At 33.6% G+C, this 23,252-nt stretch overlaps 1 protein-coding gene across 3 annotated transcripts; it reads right to left on the bottom strand.

Annotated features, from left to right (window-relative positions):
* Window positions 1-437: 437 nt before the first annotated feature.
* On the bottom strand, window positions 438-4,999 carry LOC100794220 (transcription factor HHO5). 3 transcript variants are annotated; one of them, XM_003551005.4, is made up of 6 exons: window positions 4,718-4,999; window positions 4,257-4,447; window positions 3,637-3,976; window positions 3,335-3,411; window positions 2,057-2,273; window positions 438-859 (listed from the first exon to the last, which is right to left on the bottom strand). In XM_003551005.4, exons 1-6 carry the CDS (start codon window positions 4,881-4,883, stop codon window positions 789-791), a joined length of 1,062 nt encoding a protein of 353 aa, XP_003551053.2. In that variant the 5' UTR covers window positions 4,884-4,999; the 3' UTR covers window positions 438-788. The 3 variants fall into 3 exon arrangements, with proteins under 3 accessions (XP_003551053.2, XP_040866920.1, XP_006601003.1); XM_041010986.1 differs by having other exon boundaries at window positions 4,682-4,999; XM_006600940.3 differs by lacking the exon at window positions 438-859 and having other exon boundaries at window positions 1,930-2,273; window positions 4,682-4,999.
* Window positions 5,000-23,252: the final 18,253 nt, after the last annotated feature.

Here is a 23,252-nt window from a genome sequence, read left to right on the forward strand (position 1 = left end):
GTGAAATAAAGTTAAACATATTTTACATATATAGTAATTCATTTGTGACAATCAATAACCTCATAATATTATTAATCACTTGTGATGCAAAATTAATCGTATTTTCATCCGTTAACCACATGTGATAATCAATAATCTCATAATATTATTGACCACTTGTAAACAAAGCTAATCATAATTAAATATTAGTCTAAAATATATTTTTTCGTCCCTACTGTTTAGCTCTTTTTTGTTTTTCATCATTGCATGTTTTTTTTATCTAAGTCTTTACAAATCATGATTGTTTTGTTTTTCATTCCTGACGTTAGTCTTTGTTTAAAAAAATGATGACATGACAAACAAATTGATGATGTGATCATGCCATGTCTTCACTTGATGACATCACCATTCCACGCCAACATGGGGTATCACATCATCAATCATTTATAAGAATGAAATTCAAAATAAATATAATTTATAGAAACTAAAACAAAAATGACATATTTGCAGGGATAAAAAAATATTTAAGTTTTAAATTACATTTTAAAATAAAATAAACACTTAAATATTAATTTATCCACATCTCCCGATCTTCACTCTCTATGCCTTCAAACTTTTTTCCTTATCCTTGTTGTCTGTTCTATATTCCTTCAAGTTGTACACTTCATTGCCTCTCACACCCTTCACCACCTTCAAGCAATCGTTGTGGTGACAACAGTGGTAGTGAAGACAACGATGATGACAATGGTAGTTGTGATGTCAGTAGCTAAAACAATGGTGTTGCTAGTAGTAACAGTAGCAATAGTGGTTTATGTCGCAACGATAGTGATAGTGATGATGACTATGGAGATGGCAATAACAAAAGTGACAATGGTGGTGGCTGCAATAATGGTGGTGATTGCAATAATGATGATGACAATAAGTTATTTTTTATGGTAGGAATTTAGAAAAGCATGTTGATGATAAGTGTGTCACCTTCTTAAATACACAAATTTTAATATTTCATTTGAGGTTTTATTTTAATATATAATTCGAGACCAAATATTTTTTTTTGCAAATATGAAATTTTGTTTTAATTCTTGTAAATTAATGATAACATGATACACTCAATACTAACATAACATGGTTATGCCATCATTTTTGTAACGGATAGTGGCGACAAGAAAAAAAATGTAAAATGAACATAATTTACGAGGATAAAAACAAAAAAAAATCTATTTACGAGAACAAAAAATACATTTAAGTTCAAATATTATGATAGCATCATAACTCTCCTAGCTATGTAACTCTCTTACCTATATATTAATTATATTTGTGTTAATTTATTTTTAACTACTGATAAAATAAAATTAACTATATTTATATTTGTAATTAACCATATCTTTTAGTGTTTAGTTGGTTCAAGAGAAGGATTTACTGTTTAACAGTGAATTTTTTAAAAAATAGTTTGGATTCCATACTTCTTTCTCTATACCTTAATTTAAATATTTGTTTCTCAATTCTCTTTCATTTTTTTCTACATAATTAAACTATCCCTTAATGGATACTAAGTAGACAAAATGTGAGGGAATGATTATCTTAATTCTTTATTGAATTAAAATTACACCTACCAACAAAAACCTCTTAAAAGCATGGGGCAGACAATTTTGAAACGCTGTAAAAATTCTCCGCCGCTTTCTCTAGAAGTCTCTCGTACAATTCTAACATCAATTGGATTGGATCCCTTCTATGTGTTAGATCTATTATTTTTGTGCTATCAAATTTTGGAGAAATCATTAATCATATTTCAACTGATAATTATATAACATATAAATAATTTTATTTTAAATTGATTAAAATTCTTTTAAATTAAGGAATAATACAATTAATCCTTATCAAGTAATTACTAAAAATATCTTTAATTATTCACGTATCATATAATTATTAGTCAAAATAATGAAAAAGTAATAATTTTAAATTACCAAATAATTTCTCCAAATTTTGAATATTCATTATATATGTTTAATTCTCATGTATCTGAAAACTGTAAAAGCTCACAAAACGTCACTTTCTGGTTGCAATTGGTGATGAATCCCACCTTTCCAATTGCGGCAATCTGATTCCTCATCTCCTTCTGTGTCCATGCTATTGCGTCCAGAGCTTGAAAGACCTTTTCCAGACCCTCCTAGGAAGAGTGGACCTTGTGGAGAGCCAGATTTATCGTCTCCACATTTATCTTGTGCCATCTTGCATAAGCCACTGTTAGCATGGCCAATTGAAGAACCTTGAGGTCTTTTAAAATGAAGCCTGTACTTCTGAACAAACCACAAGTTTGCATGAGTAATTGAGAAAATTAATAATGGATGAAAAAAATGTTAACAAATAAAAGGGTTGATAATTAGGACCCTCTCCAAGAAGTTACACTCTAGAGTCCTATAAATATTAAAGTATATAAGTTGAATATTTTTTTAATTATATTATTGGTACAAAATATTTATTATATTGATTAATAATTAATCTCTTGTTAAAATATTTTTTTACAACAAATGGCAATAGTGATACTATGAGAAGGGGATCTATGCAATATGCAGAAATTTAGCGCATATAAGGGGTGTTGAAATCGTTGATCTCTCCAATTAAACGAAGTGGTTGAGAGATGGTCAGTTCATATATATATATATATATATATATATATATATATATATATATATATATATATATATATATATATATATATAAGGCTTCGCTGTTTGGACAATATGCTAGAGGCTAAAAATAGTGGGTGGTTGGAGGGGGCTAAGCATCAGAAGCCAGGATCTTTCTCTGTGATAACATGGCAGAACTGATATTGTGCTAGGAAGAGAGATTGTGTGTAACAAATTAGATGGTATGTGGGTCTCTTTTCTGTTTTGATAAAATGGTTTGGGTGATAACCTTATACTATTAAGCTAGGTGAAATCTCCAATTGCTTTTAACTCTTTTTTTGTGATTTTTTTTAATAACCAATTGCTTTTAACTAATACATATTTTGTTTTTTTTTTTTTTCCAGCACTAATGCATCTTTTGTAATTCTGTTTTTGCTTGGTTTTGACGCACCTTATGTTGGACCTAGTTCTTATTTAATAAATCTTCTTTGTGTATCATAAAAATATTATGGAAAAATCTGACTAACTAATTTTTTATAACTTTTTTTAATTTATAAAATTTAAATTTAAGACTTTATTGAAGATGATGAATCTGAGTTGTACTGACTTAGTAATATATATAAGTTGATTTTAACTGGAAATAAAAAAACTAAATTCATTTTACCTTTTTCTTATTTTCTTTTCCAATAAAATTTTAGGTGAAGTTTATCCAAACATAAATAAACACTCACTTGCAAATGGCTTTTCACTTCATCATTTGTGAGGCCTACCACCTGCATCAGTTCTCTAATCTGCTTTGGAGTGGCCACTGCAGCAAACAAACCAATTAGAAATAAGACCCCACTTTTTCCAATTCTAGATGGAAGAATCTGAAATCAAAACAAAGAAAAAAGTATAAAGAAAAAAGAAAAATTCATCCACCGTTGATTATGCAGATAATGTCAAGAATTTGGGAGCCACACTAATTTGCAAAAGAAGGGAATCATTCACTTATCCCTCTTAATTATGTTTATAAATGCTAACTCTAATCTACCTTGTGGGCCCCCTAATTGTTGAAGCGCATCAACAAATCGCCGATGAAGATCTGGTGACCAGCATCGCCTTTGTTTCCTCGGATTCTGCTGAGGTTGTTGTGATTGATGATGACCCTTAATTTCAACCGAGCTTGTAATAATCATGGACGAACCATGTCCATAACCACTTTCTGTTTTTCTATGATTCAATTCCAACACTGCAGGACTCATCAACCCAAGACTAGGAACCTGTGACATTTTCTTGTTGTCCTTCATCACTGTCTTTGAGACACTCTTGTTGGTGTCGTTTTTTTGTTCAATTGGATTGCTGGGCACAAATAGATCACCCTCTTCATTCCTCTATCATTATAAGAAAAAAAAAACCTTAGGTCTTAATTCTATAGAAAATGCTAAAAAAAATTTCTTCAACCCAAACAATTAATACATGTTTCATGACCAACTATAATTTCAACTTCACATGATATATAATTAAGTATTATTAATTTTTTTTAATAAATAGAAAATCTCGATTATGTCACGTGATGATTGTGATGATTGACCGAGACCATATACACCTAGTGATTAAAGACTATATATATACTAATTTCTACCAAAAAAAAAATCTATTCTTTAAATTTACCTGTTTGGTTTCAACGTTCCATAGCTGAACAGAGTTCATCCAATTCTTCGTGTCACTGCTTTCGTTCCCCACAATCATCAAAGACCCATTTGCTTCAGAATTGGTTTTCATAAGTTTCATCAACTCTTCAACCACGGCTTCATCTTTCATTCTCACACCCCCCTTTATCTCTTCTTTCAATTTACTAATAGCTGCATGCAGATTCCCGGCCAAAAACATATTAATCATCAACAGAACCATAATATCCTCAATGATTACATCAAAATGTTAAAATATTTGTTTATCGATTTAAACATGATATAAAGAGATTTATAACACTCACATGTTGTTTTAACCAACCGAACTAGATTCCTTTGGTCATCAAAATGTTGAATTTCAAAACTCTAAAATAAAAAAAAATGAAAAAAAAATAGTAGTTAACCAACCATCGTTTACAAGGATCATGCAAAGAGGAAGCTCACGTTTGAATGCTTCAATCTTCTTCTTCTCATCTTCCAACCTTTTCACTAAGTCCTCAATTGTGGCCATTCTCCGAGACCCATCTTTGCTCTTAGCAATATCGCCAAGAATCTCACAAACGGTTCTTCTAGGGACAAAGGCCAAACTCAAATCCAAACTCACTTCCATCTTCAGTTAACCAAGTCACAAGTAAGAACAAAACCAAGAAAAATTTAACAAATTTCACACTTCAGGTGCCACCCCATTATTATTTCATTGCATAGAAGGAACGAGAAGGGGATAGAGATTCGTTTATATATATATATATATATATATATATATATATATATATATATATATATATATATTAGAACCGATTAAAAAATTATGTGTTTATATATTAATAATAATGATTGATATAAATAATAATGACTTTTGTTATTTACTGAGTAATCTAAGATTTAAATTTTAGTTAACTCTTCGATATAAAATAAATCATATTGAAAAAAAATATTAATTTTGTCCACCTAAAGTTTTCGATGAAAAATTATTATTGCTTGAAACAAACATAATTTCATATAATATCATGATAATATAATATATATATATATATATATATATATATATATATATATATATATATATATATATATTCTGATTCAGTACAGAAAGATTTAGTGATTGCATTCGGATCGTCGCGTAATCCCATTAGTGGTAGATGTGTAATAATGTGACTTCAAACAAAGCCCAACGGTTGTTAACAATTTGCGACCAATTTTTTTTTTCTTTTTGAAAAAAAGAAGCAATAGGTTTCTGGTTGATATGGGAATCTTTTGATACCGTAATATCGCGGCGAATATAATATGGTTGTGTTAATTGGTTGGATGAAATTAATTAGTTTTGGATTGGTGTGGTTTCTGGAGATTCCTTGCTTTGTAGGCTGAGCCTGTGGTTACCTATGAACCAGTGCAACAGTTGACCCACACATGTAAAATGCAGTTGCATAATAATTGAGACATGATAATTGACTCATTTTCCAAGGTTTACAATACTAGTATATTTTATTCAATCAATGAGTTATCTTACTTAACCAACGAATTAAATCGCTTGATTGATAGTTTCACTAGTTTGTTTGTTCCTGAATAACTCTGACTAGTAATTTTATTTTTAAAATACTTTCTTAAAAAAATAATGATTTAATTTCTATAATTAAACTTTACCTTTTACTTTTTATACTTAAAAAATTATCCATATTAATTCTTATATAAGCACTTTAAGATTCTTTTTCTTCCTATAATTATATAAATTTTATATTTTAGTACTTATTATTTTATGAGGGCGAGCCCTGGTGCAGCGGTAAAGTTGTGCCTTGGTGACTTGTTGGTCATGGGTTCGAATCCGGAAATAGTCTCGTACAACATCCCTCCCCCATACATTCGCATAGCGAAGAGCCTCCAGGCAATACAAGGATTAAAAAGATTCAAAAGTATTTGTGTAGAAATTAAAAATGATGGGTTTAAAATATAGGAATTAGAAGATAAATTTATGTAATTATAAGGATAATATAAGTAATTTTTTTATTTTTATGACATCTTTTATAATTCATTTTTTAAAATTTCTATGTATGTTAACGTTTATTTTGTCCCACATTTTATATCTCTCTTTATTATAGAAAAAATTAATTTCCATGTACTACTGCATAAAGATTTTTACATACCGGTAATTTATTAAAAATGGTTTTATATAAAATTTTAAAATATTTATTATACAACTTAACAATTAAGTTTGCAATATATAATAGGCTATTATTAAATAATAGTATAATACAACTTTACATTATCATTGTTGAAGTTGAATTTTGTGAGAAACTGTTTTCCTTACTCAACCTTGTTGGACCTTGTGGCCTCAATAACTTATGAAGGGGTGAATTAATTTTTCACTAACAAACTTTTAACCCCCTTCTAAAAGAGATAGGCTCAGAATGCAGAAGAAGCAACAATCAATTTAATAATGTTCTTTAAACATGCAAGACACAATTGATTGCAACAAAATAAATAAGATAAGGGAAGAGAGAATGCAAACACAGTTTTATACTGGTTCGACAAATTCCGTGCCTACGTCCAGTACTCAAGCAACTCACTTGAGATTTTCACTATCTTTATAAAATCCTTTGAAGCGACCTTGTTTGATTCTTCTTTGACATCATCAAAATTCATGTATTCATACATTCATATTCTCCCCCTTTTTGATGATGACAATCAAGTGATTTCATTTCGACATCATCAAGATATGCATGATTTACATTCTCCCCCTTTATCAAGCAAATTCTTTTTTACATCATCGAAACCTGCATGATTTACATTCTCCCCCTTTTTTATGATGACAACCATTATCCAAGGCTTGATCTTTTTGACATCATCAAAATCTTTATGATTTACATTCTCCCACTTTTTATGATGACAACTACCTATAGGTTAGGAGCAACAACAAAAAAAATATCTATTTGCATATAGTTTACTCCCCCTTGGTTTTGCAATGATTACTTATATGAGACAATTGAATATTTCATATGTTTTTTTACATAAAAAAAATTGTCTCATAAAGAATAGATAATTTTTCCTTACTATTTTATCTTTTATCTTTCTCTCCCCCTATGTCAACATCAAAAACAAATCATGAATAGAGAGGAGAAAAAAAATGTTACCACTTGTTGTAATGTATGAGAATCAAGTGATACCAAAAGACATTAAACCAATCATTCAATATTGATCAAGCAAAAACAAGTACAATAACACATCAATCAAAAGCAGTCAACAAAACACAATTAAAAAAATTATTAAAGACAATCATCAAATACAATCAAACACACAATCAAAAGCAATCATCAAAACATAATTAAAAACAATTATCAAAGACAATCAACATAACTATCAATCATAATCATCAATGACAATAAAAAATTTAAGCAGAAAACAAGCATCAAAACTCAATCAAAAGTTAACAATCATAGACAAAAATTATCAAAAGTAATCAATCAAAGACAAGTGACCTTTTGATATCATTTGATATTACTTGTTGGGCTTGTTGATCAAGTGACCTTTGTTTGTTGTCTCCATAAATTGCATATTCAGTTTTCTTGGGATTCACTTTTCTTGGGGAGAAATGTGGCCCTTGTTTGTTGTCTTCATAAATCACATATCCATTTATCTTGGGGAGAAATATGAATAAACTTTTATGCATGCCATGTGTTTGGAGAAATTGCTATCAATGTATCAACTTTGTTCTTCTCCGTTTTCATAGTCTTTCAACATGATACTCAGATTTATGATTTTATTCTCTGAATCACTTGAAGAATTTATGACATTATCTTCCCAAGTGATGTATCCTTTCTTTTCTTTCTTCTCTTTGAAATTCCTCTTGTCGGATTTTTCCATTCTTCTTTTAAACATAGGACAATTAAATCTCATGTGCCCAAGTTGATCGTACTCATCATTTTGGGGCTAAAGAGGAATCTTCTTCTTTCTTCTTTCATCATCATTCCATTATTCTCTAGTTTTTTTTATATAGTTGCATTTCTCTCTACCATTGTAGGAATAAAGGAATCGAATTCAATGATTTCCCATATCTTTAAATCTATGGCTTCTATAAAGATCTGCATTTGGGTTTTCCAATAAAGATAACCCTCACATTGAACATAAGAGCCTATTGATGAATTTTCCTCAGGAAATGGAAAGTTGGATGAGGCCATATGTATTCTTGAAGTTTTTAAACTTTATACAAGAATCCTACTCTGATACCAGTTGTTGGACCTTGTGGCCTCAATAACTTATGAAGGGGTGAATTAATTTTCCACTAACAAACTTTTAACCCCCTTCTAAAAGAGATAGACTCAGAATGCAGAAGAAGCAACAATCAATTTAATAATGTTCTTTAAACATGCAAGACTCAATTGATTGCAACAAAATAAATAAGATAAGGGAAGAGAGAATGCAAACATAGTTTTATACTGGTTCGAAAAATTCTGTGCCTACGTCCAGTACTCAAGCAACTCACTTGAGATTTTCACTATCTTTGTAAAATCCTTTGAAGCGGCCTTGTTTGATTCTTCTTTGGCATCATCAAAATTCATGTATTCATACATTCACAAACCTCACCAGGACACTGCCAGCAAATCCACACAATTTTCATTCCTAGTGTTCTTCAAATATTGAAGTGATTCATAATGTGAAATTGATTTAGAGGTTTTGTTCTTTTTTTCTAGGCGAACAAAATACGTACTTATTCATCCATTTTGATTTTCATAAATGAGAGGAATATGTTTAGAGAAGAAGGTGGAATCACACATTGATCAAACCGACTCTAACAATTTATTTTTTAAAAGAATAATTATAAAAGAATTAGTGACATTGAAAAGCACAAGTTTGTGATGGTGATGTGATCCTCATGATTTGATATTCATTACTAGAAAATATACATTTAACATCGTCAGATTAACATCGGTTGTTGTCAAAACCGATGTGAACATAAATGTGGTGATATAATTGTAAATAACATGTATATGTTAACATCGATTTTTTGAAAAACCGATGTTAATGAATTGAAGTTAACATCGGTTCTTGAAAAACCGATGTTAACATTACTTAGTTAACATCGGTTTTTTTAAAAACTGATGTTAACTTCAGTTCATTAACATCGATTTTTTCTTCTTCAGAAAACTGATGTTAATGTATGATAAGTTAACATCGGTTTTTTTCTAGAAAATCGATGTTAACGTTAACATCATTTGATTAACATCGGTTTTATATGGGCTTACATATTTAGAAATATTAGAATGCGAGCCCTATTTTGCTCGCGCTCTCATCTTTTTCGTCTAAGGTTCCTCATCACAATTGTATCTCTCTATCTCTGCAACCTTTCGTGAATTTCGGCGACTCTGTTTTAGGTACTTTCTGTGACTCTGTTTCAGGTACTTTATGCGACTCTGTCTCACGTATTGTGTTGCTGAGGCAGTAGATTTTGAATGTAGCAAACAATGCCCCAATGAGAGGGGCTAGCGCTAGCTAGATAGGGTTGTGTTGCTGAGCCTGTAGATTTTGTGCATGTTTATAGCTTGCTTTCTGGGGATGGATTTATTTGGGGTTTCAGGGGTATGTATATTCGAATTTGGGACCCAACTTTTGCAAGCTTGCTTTAGTATAATAGGAAGCACGAATATAAATATCTTGATGCCTACTATTGATATATAGCATTGACCATAAATGAAACTAGCTAGAGAGAATAAAAACTGCTGATAATAGTACACTCCATAGGTAGTCATGTTGCGTAAACCACTACTACATGAAATCACTTTAAATTATAGTATTAGGTAGTAATTTCTGCGATTATGTTGATCATGGTCGCCCTCACATAACTGACAGGTGCCCTCACTTTAAATTGTGAATTGGCTAGTGCCACATTGAAGGTTGTCACAGTTCTGCCATCACAGGTATGATTTTCTCTGCCAATTTTGCCCCCAATTCCTTGACATGGGTTGCCAGCCAGTTTTGGACCCTTCGATGGACAATGAATTAACATCAGTAGCTCCACCCACATTGGTGATCAAAACTAGGTTGAATTATGAGTGGCCATTATTTGTGAACCTTATTACCTTATTTAAAGTAGTTAACCATATGAAGCTTGATTGTGAACCTCATTACCTTATTTGAAGCTTTATTCACACAACATACACTGCTTACACAAAATTTCTTGAATTATATATGCAGAAATTTCTTCAATTCTGGCTTATTAGTTGTCACAAGCTAGCTGGCCTCTTCATAAGGTACTCACCTACACAAGTTTTGGCATGTTAAGTCATTTGGTTTGTGCATAGTGTCATTTCATTTATTAAGTGGATGTTCATATTTCTTTTTCCTTCCTGTTTATAGCAACCTAACTTGAATTTGAAGTAGGCATTGCTATCTTGTAACTAAGTATAATATTGGGCAATGATCTTACTAGAACCTATAGGTGCCAATGAAATTTGTAGTTAGGCTTATAGGATAAGGTATGTAATCAAGGATCAAGAAATGTACATACTTTGTAATGAATCAAATCACCTTTAGAGAAATTAAGGGTGAAGGTGGGTTGGTCAGCTCCAAGGTAATTAATATGGAAGACAAGGTCTTCTGGTAAGTCATCCTTGGTCCTCCAAATAACCCAACCAATGCCAGCATAAACAAGCCCATACTTGTGACCACTAACATTTATGCTCTTCACCAATGGGAGTCTGTTGTCTAGTTTTCCACCATGTTTATTTTTCATCCAGCTGAGGAACTGAAAGTGGCAAAAACTTTTAGATTATATCACAGAAACTTTTTTCCAACACTAAATTAAGATAACAATTCTCTCACCCTCGCACATAATTGGTAGCACAATGATTGGACCTGCATTAATCGATTTTGTTGTTGTTGATTTCAATTGGTCTGTGGCAGTATAGAAGAAAGCAAACATGCTATTAGTTTATTTGATGCTTGCATGCACATACACAGTTTCCAAAACCGAATCTATGTACAAAGTTCAGATAATTTGTTTGTAAATATTTATAAGATAAAATGAATTGATTTTAGTTGGTGACCTAAAATTAACTAGTACACTTTTGATTTGTGTGTTGGTGCTTAGCTATGATGTGACTGATTGGGTTAGTGAAAATTGATTAGGCAGGGTCTGAGCAGAAAGTTGGTCCATATATTGTCTGCCTTGCTTTTTCTGGTTTTTTGGCCAATTTTTAGGTATCCCATTTCTTCAATTTTTGAATCTTTCATATTAGTTTAGGTGTGTGAACTGCAATGCATTGATTGCTGTTGCTGCTGCATTGTTTGAATGTTTTGATGTAATTGCTATGATAGCAACTCCCTTAAGGGTAGCATAGTGTTATCACAAACATACACCGGAAGCAGGGATTGCTGGTGCTGCTACATCGTACTATATATTTTGCTTCCCTTGGCACATGAATCTCTCTATAGAATTTTGATTCTCACAGTTTAACTAAATTGTACTATATATTTTGCTTCCCTTGACACATGAATCTCTCCAAAAAACTGTACAAGGTTCAAATCCCAAATTGATATGGCTTTCTATGTTATTTGACATTAAAATAAAATAAAAAAAATATATGTTGACAAGTTAGAACTGGTGAAGATACAACTCCTTGTGTCTTATGTTGAAGATACTACATAACAAAGTTCTTCATGTTGAGTCATGGATTATTCAATAATAATGTCATGGAAGGAAAAAATGCTACATTTTTAATAGATAAAAGCATTACCTTCTGGGCTTCTTGAGCCATTGCTTTATTAGCTTCAGCTTGTGCTTTAGCTTTTTGTAGCCTATTTTTGAGGCAAATTACTTGACCCTGAAGGTGATCCCTCTCATTAGTGACATCATCCAGATCACAACTCAAATTTTAAAATGAATCATTCATTTGGCTAAAAAGACTGTTCATTTCCAGGATTTCATCTTCTAATCTCTCTGTTATCTTCATTCTTTTTGTTAGCTCATTGTCAGCCAGTTTTCTCGCTGCCAAGGCACCTTCAATATGAGTTCTAAGTTCTTGATTTTCACTGACTTGTAACGTTAGAGCCTCATGTTCTTTTGAGAGATCCAACTCAAGAGCTCTAATTATGTCTCATTTGTCCTGCAACTGAGCTTCAAGCAATTGACAGTTTGCGACAACATCAGCAAGTTCACTTGATTTAACAGCTAGCTCCACTTGTAATGCCTCCATTGTAGCCACAATTTTTTGAACTTCATCTTTTTGGTATTTATTGTTTGATGCAGATTCCTGTAGTAAGCTCAGATCATACAACAGTCCTTTTATTACATCATCCTTTCTAGATAACTCAACCTCCCATAAGTTCTGCATTCTGGTTAACTCCGAATCCTTTAGGTCCAGGTCATTCTTTGGTCTGCAAGATGAATTTTCCAACAAATAGTTTACTTTCTTTAACTCTGTGTTTTGATGTTCGAGAAAATAAACCTGTTGGAAAGAAAATTCAGAAGCCATATCCTTCTCAATGACATCACCAATTACTTTATCATAATCAGCTTCTAGATCAAGAATCCTATCTAGTAGTCTTTTCTTTGCCTTGTTAGCTTCAACAAGTTCACCCTTCAATGCATGATTAGAACAAGTAACATCCTTTAGAAACTCAATATTTTGTTCAAGGATCTTGTTCACCCATCTCTGTAATCCTTAAGACATGGCAACAAATCAGAGGCACCCCGTTGGTTATGCTTTCAAGCGTGGAATTCCAACCACAGTGAGTCAAAAACCCTGCCACTGTTGGGAGCTTCAAAACTTGCTCTTGAGGACACCAACCCACCAATAGACCTCTGTCTTTTGTTTCTTCTATAGAAGCAAGCTTCATGATGAATCAAGATTGATTCAAAGAAGTTTTGATGATAAAAAAGGTGATGACAAAAAGCTCAAAGGTCAAGAACACTTCATGATAACAAGATGATGATCTCAAAGAATGAGTTCAAGATGTTCAAGATTGATTCAAGAACACTTCAAGGTCCAAGACGAAATTTGATTTCAAGAATCAAGTTTCAAGATTCAAGTTCCAAGAATCAAGATCAAGATTCAAGACTCAAGATTCAATAATCAAGAGAAGACTTAATCAAGATAAGTATGAAAAAGTTTTTTCAAAAACTGAGTAGCACATGGATTTTTCTCAAAACTTGTTTACCAAAGAGTTTTTACTCTCTGGTAATCGATTACCAGATTGTTGTAATCGATTACCAGTAGAAAAATGGTTTTGAAAAAAGTTTTCAACTGAATTGACAACGTTCCAATTGATTTCAAAAAGTTGTAATCGATTACAATGTTTTGGTAATCGATTAACAGTTTGCTTGAATGTTGAAATTCAAATTCAAATGTGAAGAGTCACATTCTTTCACAAAAAAGCTTTGTGTAATTGATTACACTGATTTGGTAATCGATTACCAGTGATAGTTTCTGAACAAATCAAAAGATGTAAGTCTTCAAATGGTTTTTGACTTTTTCAAATTGGTTTTAAGTTTTTCTAAAAGTCATAACTCTTCTAATGGTTCTCTTGACCAGACATGAAGAGTCTATAAAAGCAAGGCTTTGATTTGCATCTCAATGATCTTGAACAACCTTTACAATACAATCCTTTACAACTTTTGAATCTTTTTGAACTTCTTCTTCTTCTTCCTTTTGCCAAAAGCTTTCCAAAGTTTTCTGGTTTTCCAAACCTTGAAAACTTGTGCTATTCATCCTTTTCATTCTCTTCTCCCTTTGCCAAAAAGAATTCGCCAAGGACTAACCGCATGAATTCTTTTTGTGTCTCTCTTCTCCCTTTTCCAAAAGAACAAAGGACTAACCGCCCGAATTCTTTTGTGTCTCCCTTCTCCCTTGTCAAAGAATTCAAAACGACACAGTCTGAGAACTCTTTTGATTCTTCCCTTTCCCATATGCAAAAGATTTCAAAGTACTAACCGCCTGAGAATTCTTTTGTATCCCCATTCACAAAGTTTCAAAGGTTTAACCGCCTGAGAACTTTGTCTTAACACATTGGAGGGTACATCCTTTGTGGTACAAGTAGAGGGTACATCTACTTGGGTTGTTGACTGAAAACAAGAGAGGGTACATCTCTTGTGGATTAGTTCTAGTGGAGGATACATCCACTAGGTTGTTCAAAGAGAACAAGGGAGGGTACATCCCTTGTGGATCTTGGCTTGTAAAAGGATTTTTACAAGGTTGAAAAGAAATCTCAAGGGCCATAGGGGGACTGGATGTAGGCACGGGTTGTTGCCAAACCAGTATAAAAACTCTTGTGTGTTTGTCTCCTTCTTCCATACTCTTTTAATTTCCGCGGTGCATTTAATTTCCTCTTTTACTTTTGGTTAAGTTTCTCTTCTACTCTTTATTCACTTAGCAACATAGTAAAAGCCTTAGAAAAGTAATTTTTTAATTAGTAAAGGTTTAGGAATAATTAATTAAACCCCCCTTCTTAATTATTCTGAGGCCACTCGATCCAACATCTTCTACAATTTCTGGTGGCAAAATTGAAGCCTAACCCTCAACTAAATCAGGCCTAATGACCCTCAACTAAATCTTCCTTCCAAGGATTACACTTAATAGAGTCAAATGTACTCTTTGAAGTTTGAACAAGGAGCAACTCCAGTGGGCATAATAATAGCCGAAGCTTTTGAAGTTCCTTTAATTTGTTCCACCACAAAGTCCAAAAGTATATCATTTGGATCTGTGGTACGATAGATTCCAGCAAGGTCCCTTAGAGTGATGTTCTTCAAGCTAGGAATCCAGTCTATGGCAGAGTCTAAATGCCCATTTGTGAAATAGTTTGCATCTGAAAAACATGATCATGATAGTAAAATATTATTAATGCATACATATTATAATCATAAGGGACTTGCTAATTTGAAAACTTCCGTTGGCTATTATCATATGTTGAGGCATATAAATATAAATCTAATTAAGGAGATATTTAGGAATAAGAAACATTGTACAAGTGTTATTGAGTGTTAATTGGATAAGCACTTGCACCGTGATCTCCATGAAGCTACTTATGATTTTAATTCTTGCTTACTTTTTATGGTGACAATTTGTTTGAGAAGTTTACACTGCTATTGTAAGACATAGTCTGCTTTCCCACAATTATGTTACATGGTAGGTAGAGTATTAATGACAACTGAGCAATAATATATTGAACCCTTGTTTCCTGCAGCATAAGCTCCGAGACACTTATCATTTGGTTTGAAGCATCGTTAGTCACAATATTCATTGTTAGAGACTGTTACTGACCATTATTACAGGTACGAATGCAAACCATGTTCTTTTTAACGTTGTTTTATGTGATTAATGACTATTGTTGTGCATATAGTTAATGTTAGTCCTTTGTGAACCTTAGATTCCCGTTTGAGATTGGATATAATGATTCTTGCGGATAGTTTGCATTAATCGTTGTATTCAATCTTGAATTGTTCGTTTGAACAATTTGGGGAGACTCATATTTTTATGGTAGATTCGTGCGTTAAGGTGAAGAATTTTTTGTTCAATTTGATGAAATTTTGGTACAATAAGCATTTCTAGTTCTCTGAGTGCATACTTGATTATTGGGGAAATAATGTCACTGATTTCATGTCATGTACTTGGAGACCAATGTGAAATACTGCCAAAATTTTGTCAAATTTAACAAAAGAGACTTAGCCTTGAGGTATGAAGCTACCATAAAAAATGTCTTCTTGAATGGGATAGGGCCACACCTATAATGAAAAAGTGAAATTTTGATGCATGGAATAACTTTGTGAGTATCACGGAGTTATTATTTAGACGGATCGAAGTTGGATGAATGAAAGTCGCATGAGCCCTGCATATGAGGAAGGTGTTGATCAGTTTTTGCAATTTGCTTTCGAAAGAAGTCGACCGGATGAGGACAAAAAATATTTTTGTCCTTGCATCAATTGTTTGAACGGAAGATGACAAATACTGGATGACATACAGAAGCATTTATTGTGTGATGGGATTAAGAAGAATTACACCACGTGGATATGACATGGTGAATTAACTGACATGCAGAGGGGGTCTCAATCTAAACCATTTGATGTAGAAATGGGAGATCGCTTAGAGGATATGATTCATGATCTTGGACAAGAGTCTTTTCAGCAAGAACATGCTCCTATGTATGATACATTGCAAACTGATTCAAAGAAGCCTTTGTATCTGGGGTGCAAGAATTCCTTGACGCTGTTGTCGGTGGTGTTAAGTCTGGTTAATGTGAAGGCCAGATATGGGTGGAGTGACAAAAGCTTTAATTCACTTCTTCAAGTAGTACACGATATGCTTCCAGAGGAAAACATATTGCCTATAAGTTACTATCAGGCCAAGAAGATATTGCATCCGATGGGTATGGAGTATCAGAAGATTCATGCTTGCCTGAATGGTTGCATATTGTACAGACATGAATTTCAAGAAATGCCCAAATGCCCTAGGTGTGGGTTATCAAGGTACAAAGTGAAGGATGATGATGACTGTAGTACTGACGAAAACTCAAAGAAGGACCCCCAACAAAGTTGTTGTGGTATCTTCCCATCATTCCAAGGTTTAAGCATTTTTTTGCTAATGGAGACGACGCAAAAGACATTACATGACATGCAAATGGGAGAAATTGTGATGGAATGGTCCGTCATCCGGCTGATTGCTCCCAGTGAAAGAAGATTGATCGTTTGTATCCGGATTTCAGCAGAGGCAAGAAATCTTAGGCTTGGACTAGCCAGTGATGGAATGAATCCATATGGAAATTTAAGAACTCAACACAGCTCATGACCAGTTTTGCTAGTAATTTACAATTTGCCTCCTTGGTTGTGCATGAAGCGAAAGTACATGATGTTGTCTATGATGATATCGGGCCCAAGACAGCCAGGAAATGACATCAATGTTTATCTAAGTCCGTTGATTGAAGACTTGACAAAGTTGTGGGACGAAGGGGTTTTAGTGTTTGATGGGTTTTGGAATGAGACATTTCATTTGCGTGCAATGCTTTTTTGTACCATTAATGACTTTCCAACATATGGGAATTTGAGCAGTTATAGTGTTAAGGGCCATCGTGCATGCCTCATCTATGATGAAGACATGAGCTATATACAACTGAAACATGGTAGAAAAATAGTGAACACTAGGCATCGACATTTTCTAAAAGCTCATCACCCTTACAAGCGATTGAAAAAAAACATTTAATGGAAGTCAAGAGCATGAAACTACACCGATACCGTTAACTGGTGACGAAGTCATCCAGCGGGTTCAACATCTGAATACTATATTTGGAAAAACCCAAAAGAAGAAAAATAGTAAGACTTGCATATGGAAGAAGAGGTCAATTTTCTTTGATCTTCCGTACTGGTCTGATCTACATGTTAGACATTGCATTGATGTTATGCATGTGGAGAAAAATGTTTGTGATAGTGTCATTGGGACGCTCCTTAACATTCAAGGTAAGACGAAAGATGGTTTGAATACTCCTCAAGATCGAGCTGAGATGGGTATACGATTGCAATTGCATCCAAGGTCTGATGGTAAGAAAATATACTTGCCTCGAGCTTGTCATACTTTGTCCAGAAAGGAGAAGATGAGTTTTTGTCAGTGTCTACGTCGGGACAAAGTCCCACAAGGATACTCTTCAAATATTAAGAGCCTTCGGCAGTTGAAGGATTTTAAGTTGGTAGGGTTAAAGTCTCACGATTGTCACATCTTGATGCAACAATTGTTAGTTGTGGCCATATGAGACATTTTGCCTAACAAAGTTAGGTTAGCCATAACTCGGTTGTGCTTTTTCTTCAATGCCATATGTAGCAAAGTCCTTGATCCTATGAAGTTAGATGAGCTGGAAAACGAGGCTGCTATTATATTGTGCCAGTTGGAGATGGATTTTCCTCCTATTTTCTTTGACATCATGGTTCACTTAATTGTTCATTTGGTCAGAGAAATCAAATGTTGTGGTCCAGTTTATTTGTGGTGGATGTACCCGATTGAGCGATACATGAAGATCTTAAAAGGGTATACCAAGAATTTACATCATCCAGAAGCATTTATTGTTGAAAGGTACATTGCAGAAGAAGCCATTGAATTTTGTTCAGAGTAAATTGAAAAAGCTAAACCTGTTGGGCTTCCCGAGTGTCGGCATGACGAAAGAGTGGGCGGTAAGGGTTCAAGAAGACTGCATGTTATCACTCCAAGTGTAGAAGATTTGCAACAAGCTCACTTGTATATGTTGAATAAAAGTAATGAAGTTTTGCTATACATACTTTAGCATGAAGGTTTAGTGAAAGAAAGTAATCCACAAATGTTGAAGAACTGGGTCTTGAAAAAGCATAACAAGACTTTCCTAGATTGGTTTAAAGAGACAATCTTTGTTGATGATAATGCTTCTGAAACGTTAAGGAAGCTAGCAGATGGGCCTAAAAAAAATGTTATAACTTGGCAAGGATACGATATAAACAAGTATTCCTTTTATACAAAAGCACAAGACGAGAAAAGTACAATGCAAAACAGTGGCGTCACCCTAAGGGCTGAATCTCAACACTTCGCTAGTGTACATGATGACAATCCATGTGTAGCTTCCATTCCTTACTTTGGACTCATTGAAGAAATTTGGGAGCTTAACTATGTCAAATTTACTATTTGTGTTTTCAAATGTAAATAGGTTGACAACAACATCGGTGTGCGGACCGATGATGTAGGATTTACGTTGGAAGATCTAAAGAAACTCGCTTACCAAAATGACCTTTTCAACATGGCAGAACAAGCTAAACAAGTATTTTATGTTCAAGACCCTTGTGATGAAAGGTGGTCAGTGGTTCTACACGGGAAAACAATTGGTGTTAATGTTGAAGATGATGATTCATACATTGATACTTATGTTAGTCCTTTGTTCACACAAATGTCGCCTAACGTCGTTGGAGAAGAAAAAGCTGACGACGTTCATGCTAATCGTAATGATCATGATGAAGGAGAATTAATTAACATCATCTAATGTAATTTTCTTATTATGTATTTGATTTAAGTCCATTCATTTACATAACTTATTCAGTTTTGTGATAATGTTAATTAACTAATGTTTTTTTCTTTACAGGCAAATGGCTACTCCACCCAACTCTCCTCCTCCTCCTCCTCCTCCTCCTCCTCCTTCTCCTCCTACTGGTGCAACATCACAGTCGTCGTCTACCTTGAAGTGGACAAGAAAAGCCACACGGCTAACATCATTGGCGACTAGATCTGCTGGGATAGAGAGAACGCTGATCCATGTTGATCCTGAGACCGGGAAGGCCAATGGTCCCCACAAAAAGAAGTTAAGAACATATTTGGGGATCATCGCTCATGATAAGGTCGATGTGACATACAAGAATTGGAAGCAAGTCCCTGCTGCTCAGAAGGCTTTGATATGGGAGGATATTTAGGTATTTTAGTTTTCATGTTGCATATTGTTTATTAGCGTAAAATTTGAATTTAGTAACAATAAAACCTAATTATTTGTTTGTCAGCCTGAATTTGATATCCCTGAAGCATCTGATGTAAGGACAAAAAAGAAAATACTTCAGACTGTGGGAGAGCGATGAAGACAGTTTAAGTCTGATTTGACGTCCAAATGGGCACTTGTAGCCGACAAGGATAGTGTCGATGACACGGTATGCGAAAAGTACGACATTAGCAAGGAGAAATGAGCCCAATTTTGTTAGAGCCGCAGAGACCCTTCGTGGGAGGTATCTAATTTGTGATTTTCATTGTTTTAAACTTTAAATTCACTTATTATAATACATTGTAATGACGAGTTTCATTAATGTTGAATTTTTGCAAGATGTGCAAAAAAGGCATAGGTCATCCAGAAGCAAAACACTGCCCCTCACGTGTTGTCTCGTGGGGGTTATGAATATTTTGAAAAGAAGTTGATGGATAAGAAGACAAAGAAAAAACTGGAGGAAGCTGGTCAATCTGGAAGCACTAACACCATGATTGATCCTCCATCTCCCATCAAATGACATGTCAAATGGAAGATGGCCCGCACGAAGAAAACTGATCAGATGACATTTGAGGCAGCAAAGGAAATTGCTAACAAGATTGTAAGTCACTTTCAATTAATAATTGTAATTATTTATGTTTATTGTGTGATTGAGTAAACCAATAAATGTGTTCTTTACAGGATTCGTTGGAGGAGCAGACGTCATAGGGTTCCTTTGTCGCCCATGGACGTCAGGATGTACTGACTGCTGCCATTGGGTGACTAGAACACCCCGGTTGTGTGCGTGCTGCTGGAGCCGGTGCGATGATCAAGCAATACTTTGGACCAGCTCCAAGGACCTCCCGCATGTTTTCCTCCATGGCTCCTGAAGACCTAGAGCAGCTGACTCAACAAATCAAGGACCAGCTGGAGGAGTCGATCATAGAAAAAGTGACTTGATAGCTAATGTTATCCTTCAGCCAGATGTAGTCCCAATTTCAATCACATATGCAATCACAGAGACTTGCATTGCCTCCTGAGCCTGAGATTGGTCCTTCAGCTGCTCGTGTCAGCATAAAGGAGAGTTGTGTTGATCCCTCAGGGAATGATCCAATCACGAGTGACTCAGACAAATGCGGGTTGTACATCGAAGAAAATCCTCCCTGCCTGGTTGCCCTAGGAAAACTTTATGAGGGATCCACAACCATTCACAACATCCCTTTGTTGCATGATCAAGTGAAGGTTGGTGTTGAGGAGGTTAGAGATGCAGATACTCTCATTCCTGTACCCACTAAAGAGGTTAAGTTAGTGGGGCAGACACTTAACACATTCCTTGCTTGGCTGACACATCTCGTCAAGCGTTTATCAGAACAGGTATTTCAGTGTCATTAAATGCTTCTTTTTTCAATTAAATTGTTCACTGTAATTAAATTATGTTAATTAACTATGTTGGATAAACAGGGAGCTATGGGACCAGCAAAACCTGTAGATAGGCCAGATTGTGAGGTTGATGATCCTCTATATTTGATGACATTAACCATCCCACAGCTTTTTCTGAAGCCATTGCAGGTTATGTGGGATGCTATCGTGTTCGAGGTGTTTAATGAAGACTTCCCCTTGTACATAAAGCATGAAGATCTGTCTAAAATAGCACACGATGGTCAATTTCTCAGCATCTTTGTTATACAATTATGGATTCTGTAAGTCAGTTTAGATTATTGTTAATTACCTAAGTTATTGTTTTAAATTCATACATAATTTACTTTGTCTTTACAACAATAGGCATATGGCTGAGACAAGTATGCGAGTGGGAAATGCCGATGTATATGGATTCCTTAAGCCACAGTCCATCCAGAGATCTGGGCAATCGCAATTTGAATCAGAAAGTTACATGAAGAACTGGATGTAGAATTCAAAACGGGATGTGTACCTAGGAGCCTACCTGAATGGGTAAGTTAAACTGAACAAATGAATTTAAATAATGTATAATACTATAATAACCTATATTGGTTTCAACTGCAGTGCACATTGGCAAATGATCGTCATTTTGCCTAAGGAAAGTGTTGTCATCTGGTTTTGTTTGTTGCATAATAGGTCAGACAACTACCTAAAAGGAATAATTAACATGTCAGTGTTATTTTTCAATACATTTGCATTCAGGAAAATTAATATTTTAATTGTACAATAAGCATCAATGTTTGTATTCAACAGTGCTTTGAAAGGACTTGACGATACTCTACAACCTAAATCCAAGGTTGGTGCTAGGTGGATTGTTGTTAAAGTAAGTGATTTAAACAATGTTTCTACTTATATTTTATGTCTGTGTAGACTAATTTGTAGTTAACGTTGAATATCTAAATTTCATTATGTATTTAGTGTAATAAACAAAAAGGAAGCACTGAGTGTGAGTATTACGGGATGCACTGGATGTCAACTATAATCTTAGGAAGTTTCAAGAATAATTAGGAAACGGTAATTGTTTATTTCAAAAAAATTTGATTTTGTTATGATTGGTATTATATTATTAACTTATGTTTTATTTTATCATGCAGTATTTCAATGATGTTAGACCATTGGAATCAGAGAGATTGAAGGCGCTTCGCCTCCAATTGGCAAAGTATTATCTAAAAGTTAGAAATGAAACTTAGGATGTTTAGGCAAATTTGTAATTTTAGTTTTCTTAGTTTACTAGCTTGTTTTACATTTTTTACAATTCATGTCTCCTTTTAACATTGAATATTCTTTATTCATAGTTAATAATAAATTTGTCATGAAATTTTTCTGCTAAAAACTGTTTCAAAATAGAATGCAAATTATATATGTTGTGTTGTGTGGTCTGATTTAAAATTTTCAGGTTAATTTTTGGGTTTATTGAAAAAATAGACAGTGTACTAAAAAATTTTTCCTAATAACAACATTGGTTTTTTTTAAAAACTAATGTTAACCTACACAAACATCGGTTTTCTAAAAAACCAATGTTAACATTGGCAGTTAACATTGGTTTTGCTATAAAACCGATGTTAACGTTGGAAGTTAACATCGGTTTTTGCCAATGCTAATATGAACATATATACCTTTTTTGTGTAATTCTTATTATATAACACCGGTTATTTAAATAATCGATGTTGTTATTTTACGTTAACATCGGTTTTCAAAAATCGATGTTAACGATAATACTTTTAACGTCAGTACTTTCAACATCGGTTAATAACTGATATTGAAAGTCCTAAATAACCGATAAGCTTATTTTCTAGTAGTGCACGTCATCACTCAACGGAAGGAGATTTAACTATAAGTATCAAAGATAAAAATATGAAAATGTGATGTAACAAAATAATAATTAAATAGCTATATGAAAAAAAAGCATATTCCAAATATAAAAAACACATTTTTAAGTATTTTCTTTTTAACAATACCTCAAGATTTAGGGATATTTCAAGAATTGATCACCACGTTTTTTCAACCTGTTTTATATTTAATGAGAATGAGAACGAGTTAATCATGCATGATAAATGTTAGTAAGGTATTTTTAATTTTGACTATTTCT

Source organism: Glycine max, chromosome 17 (genome assembly GCF_000004515.6).
Source record: "Glycine max cultivar Williams 82 chromosome 17, Glycine_max_v4.0, whole genome shotgun sequence".
NCBI lineage: Eukaryota > Viridiplantae > Streptophyta > Magnoliopsida > Fabales > Fabaceae > Glycine > Glycine max.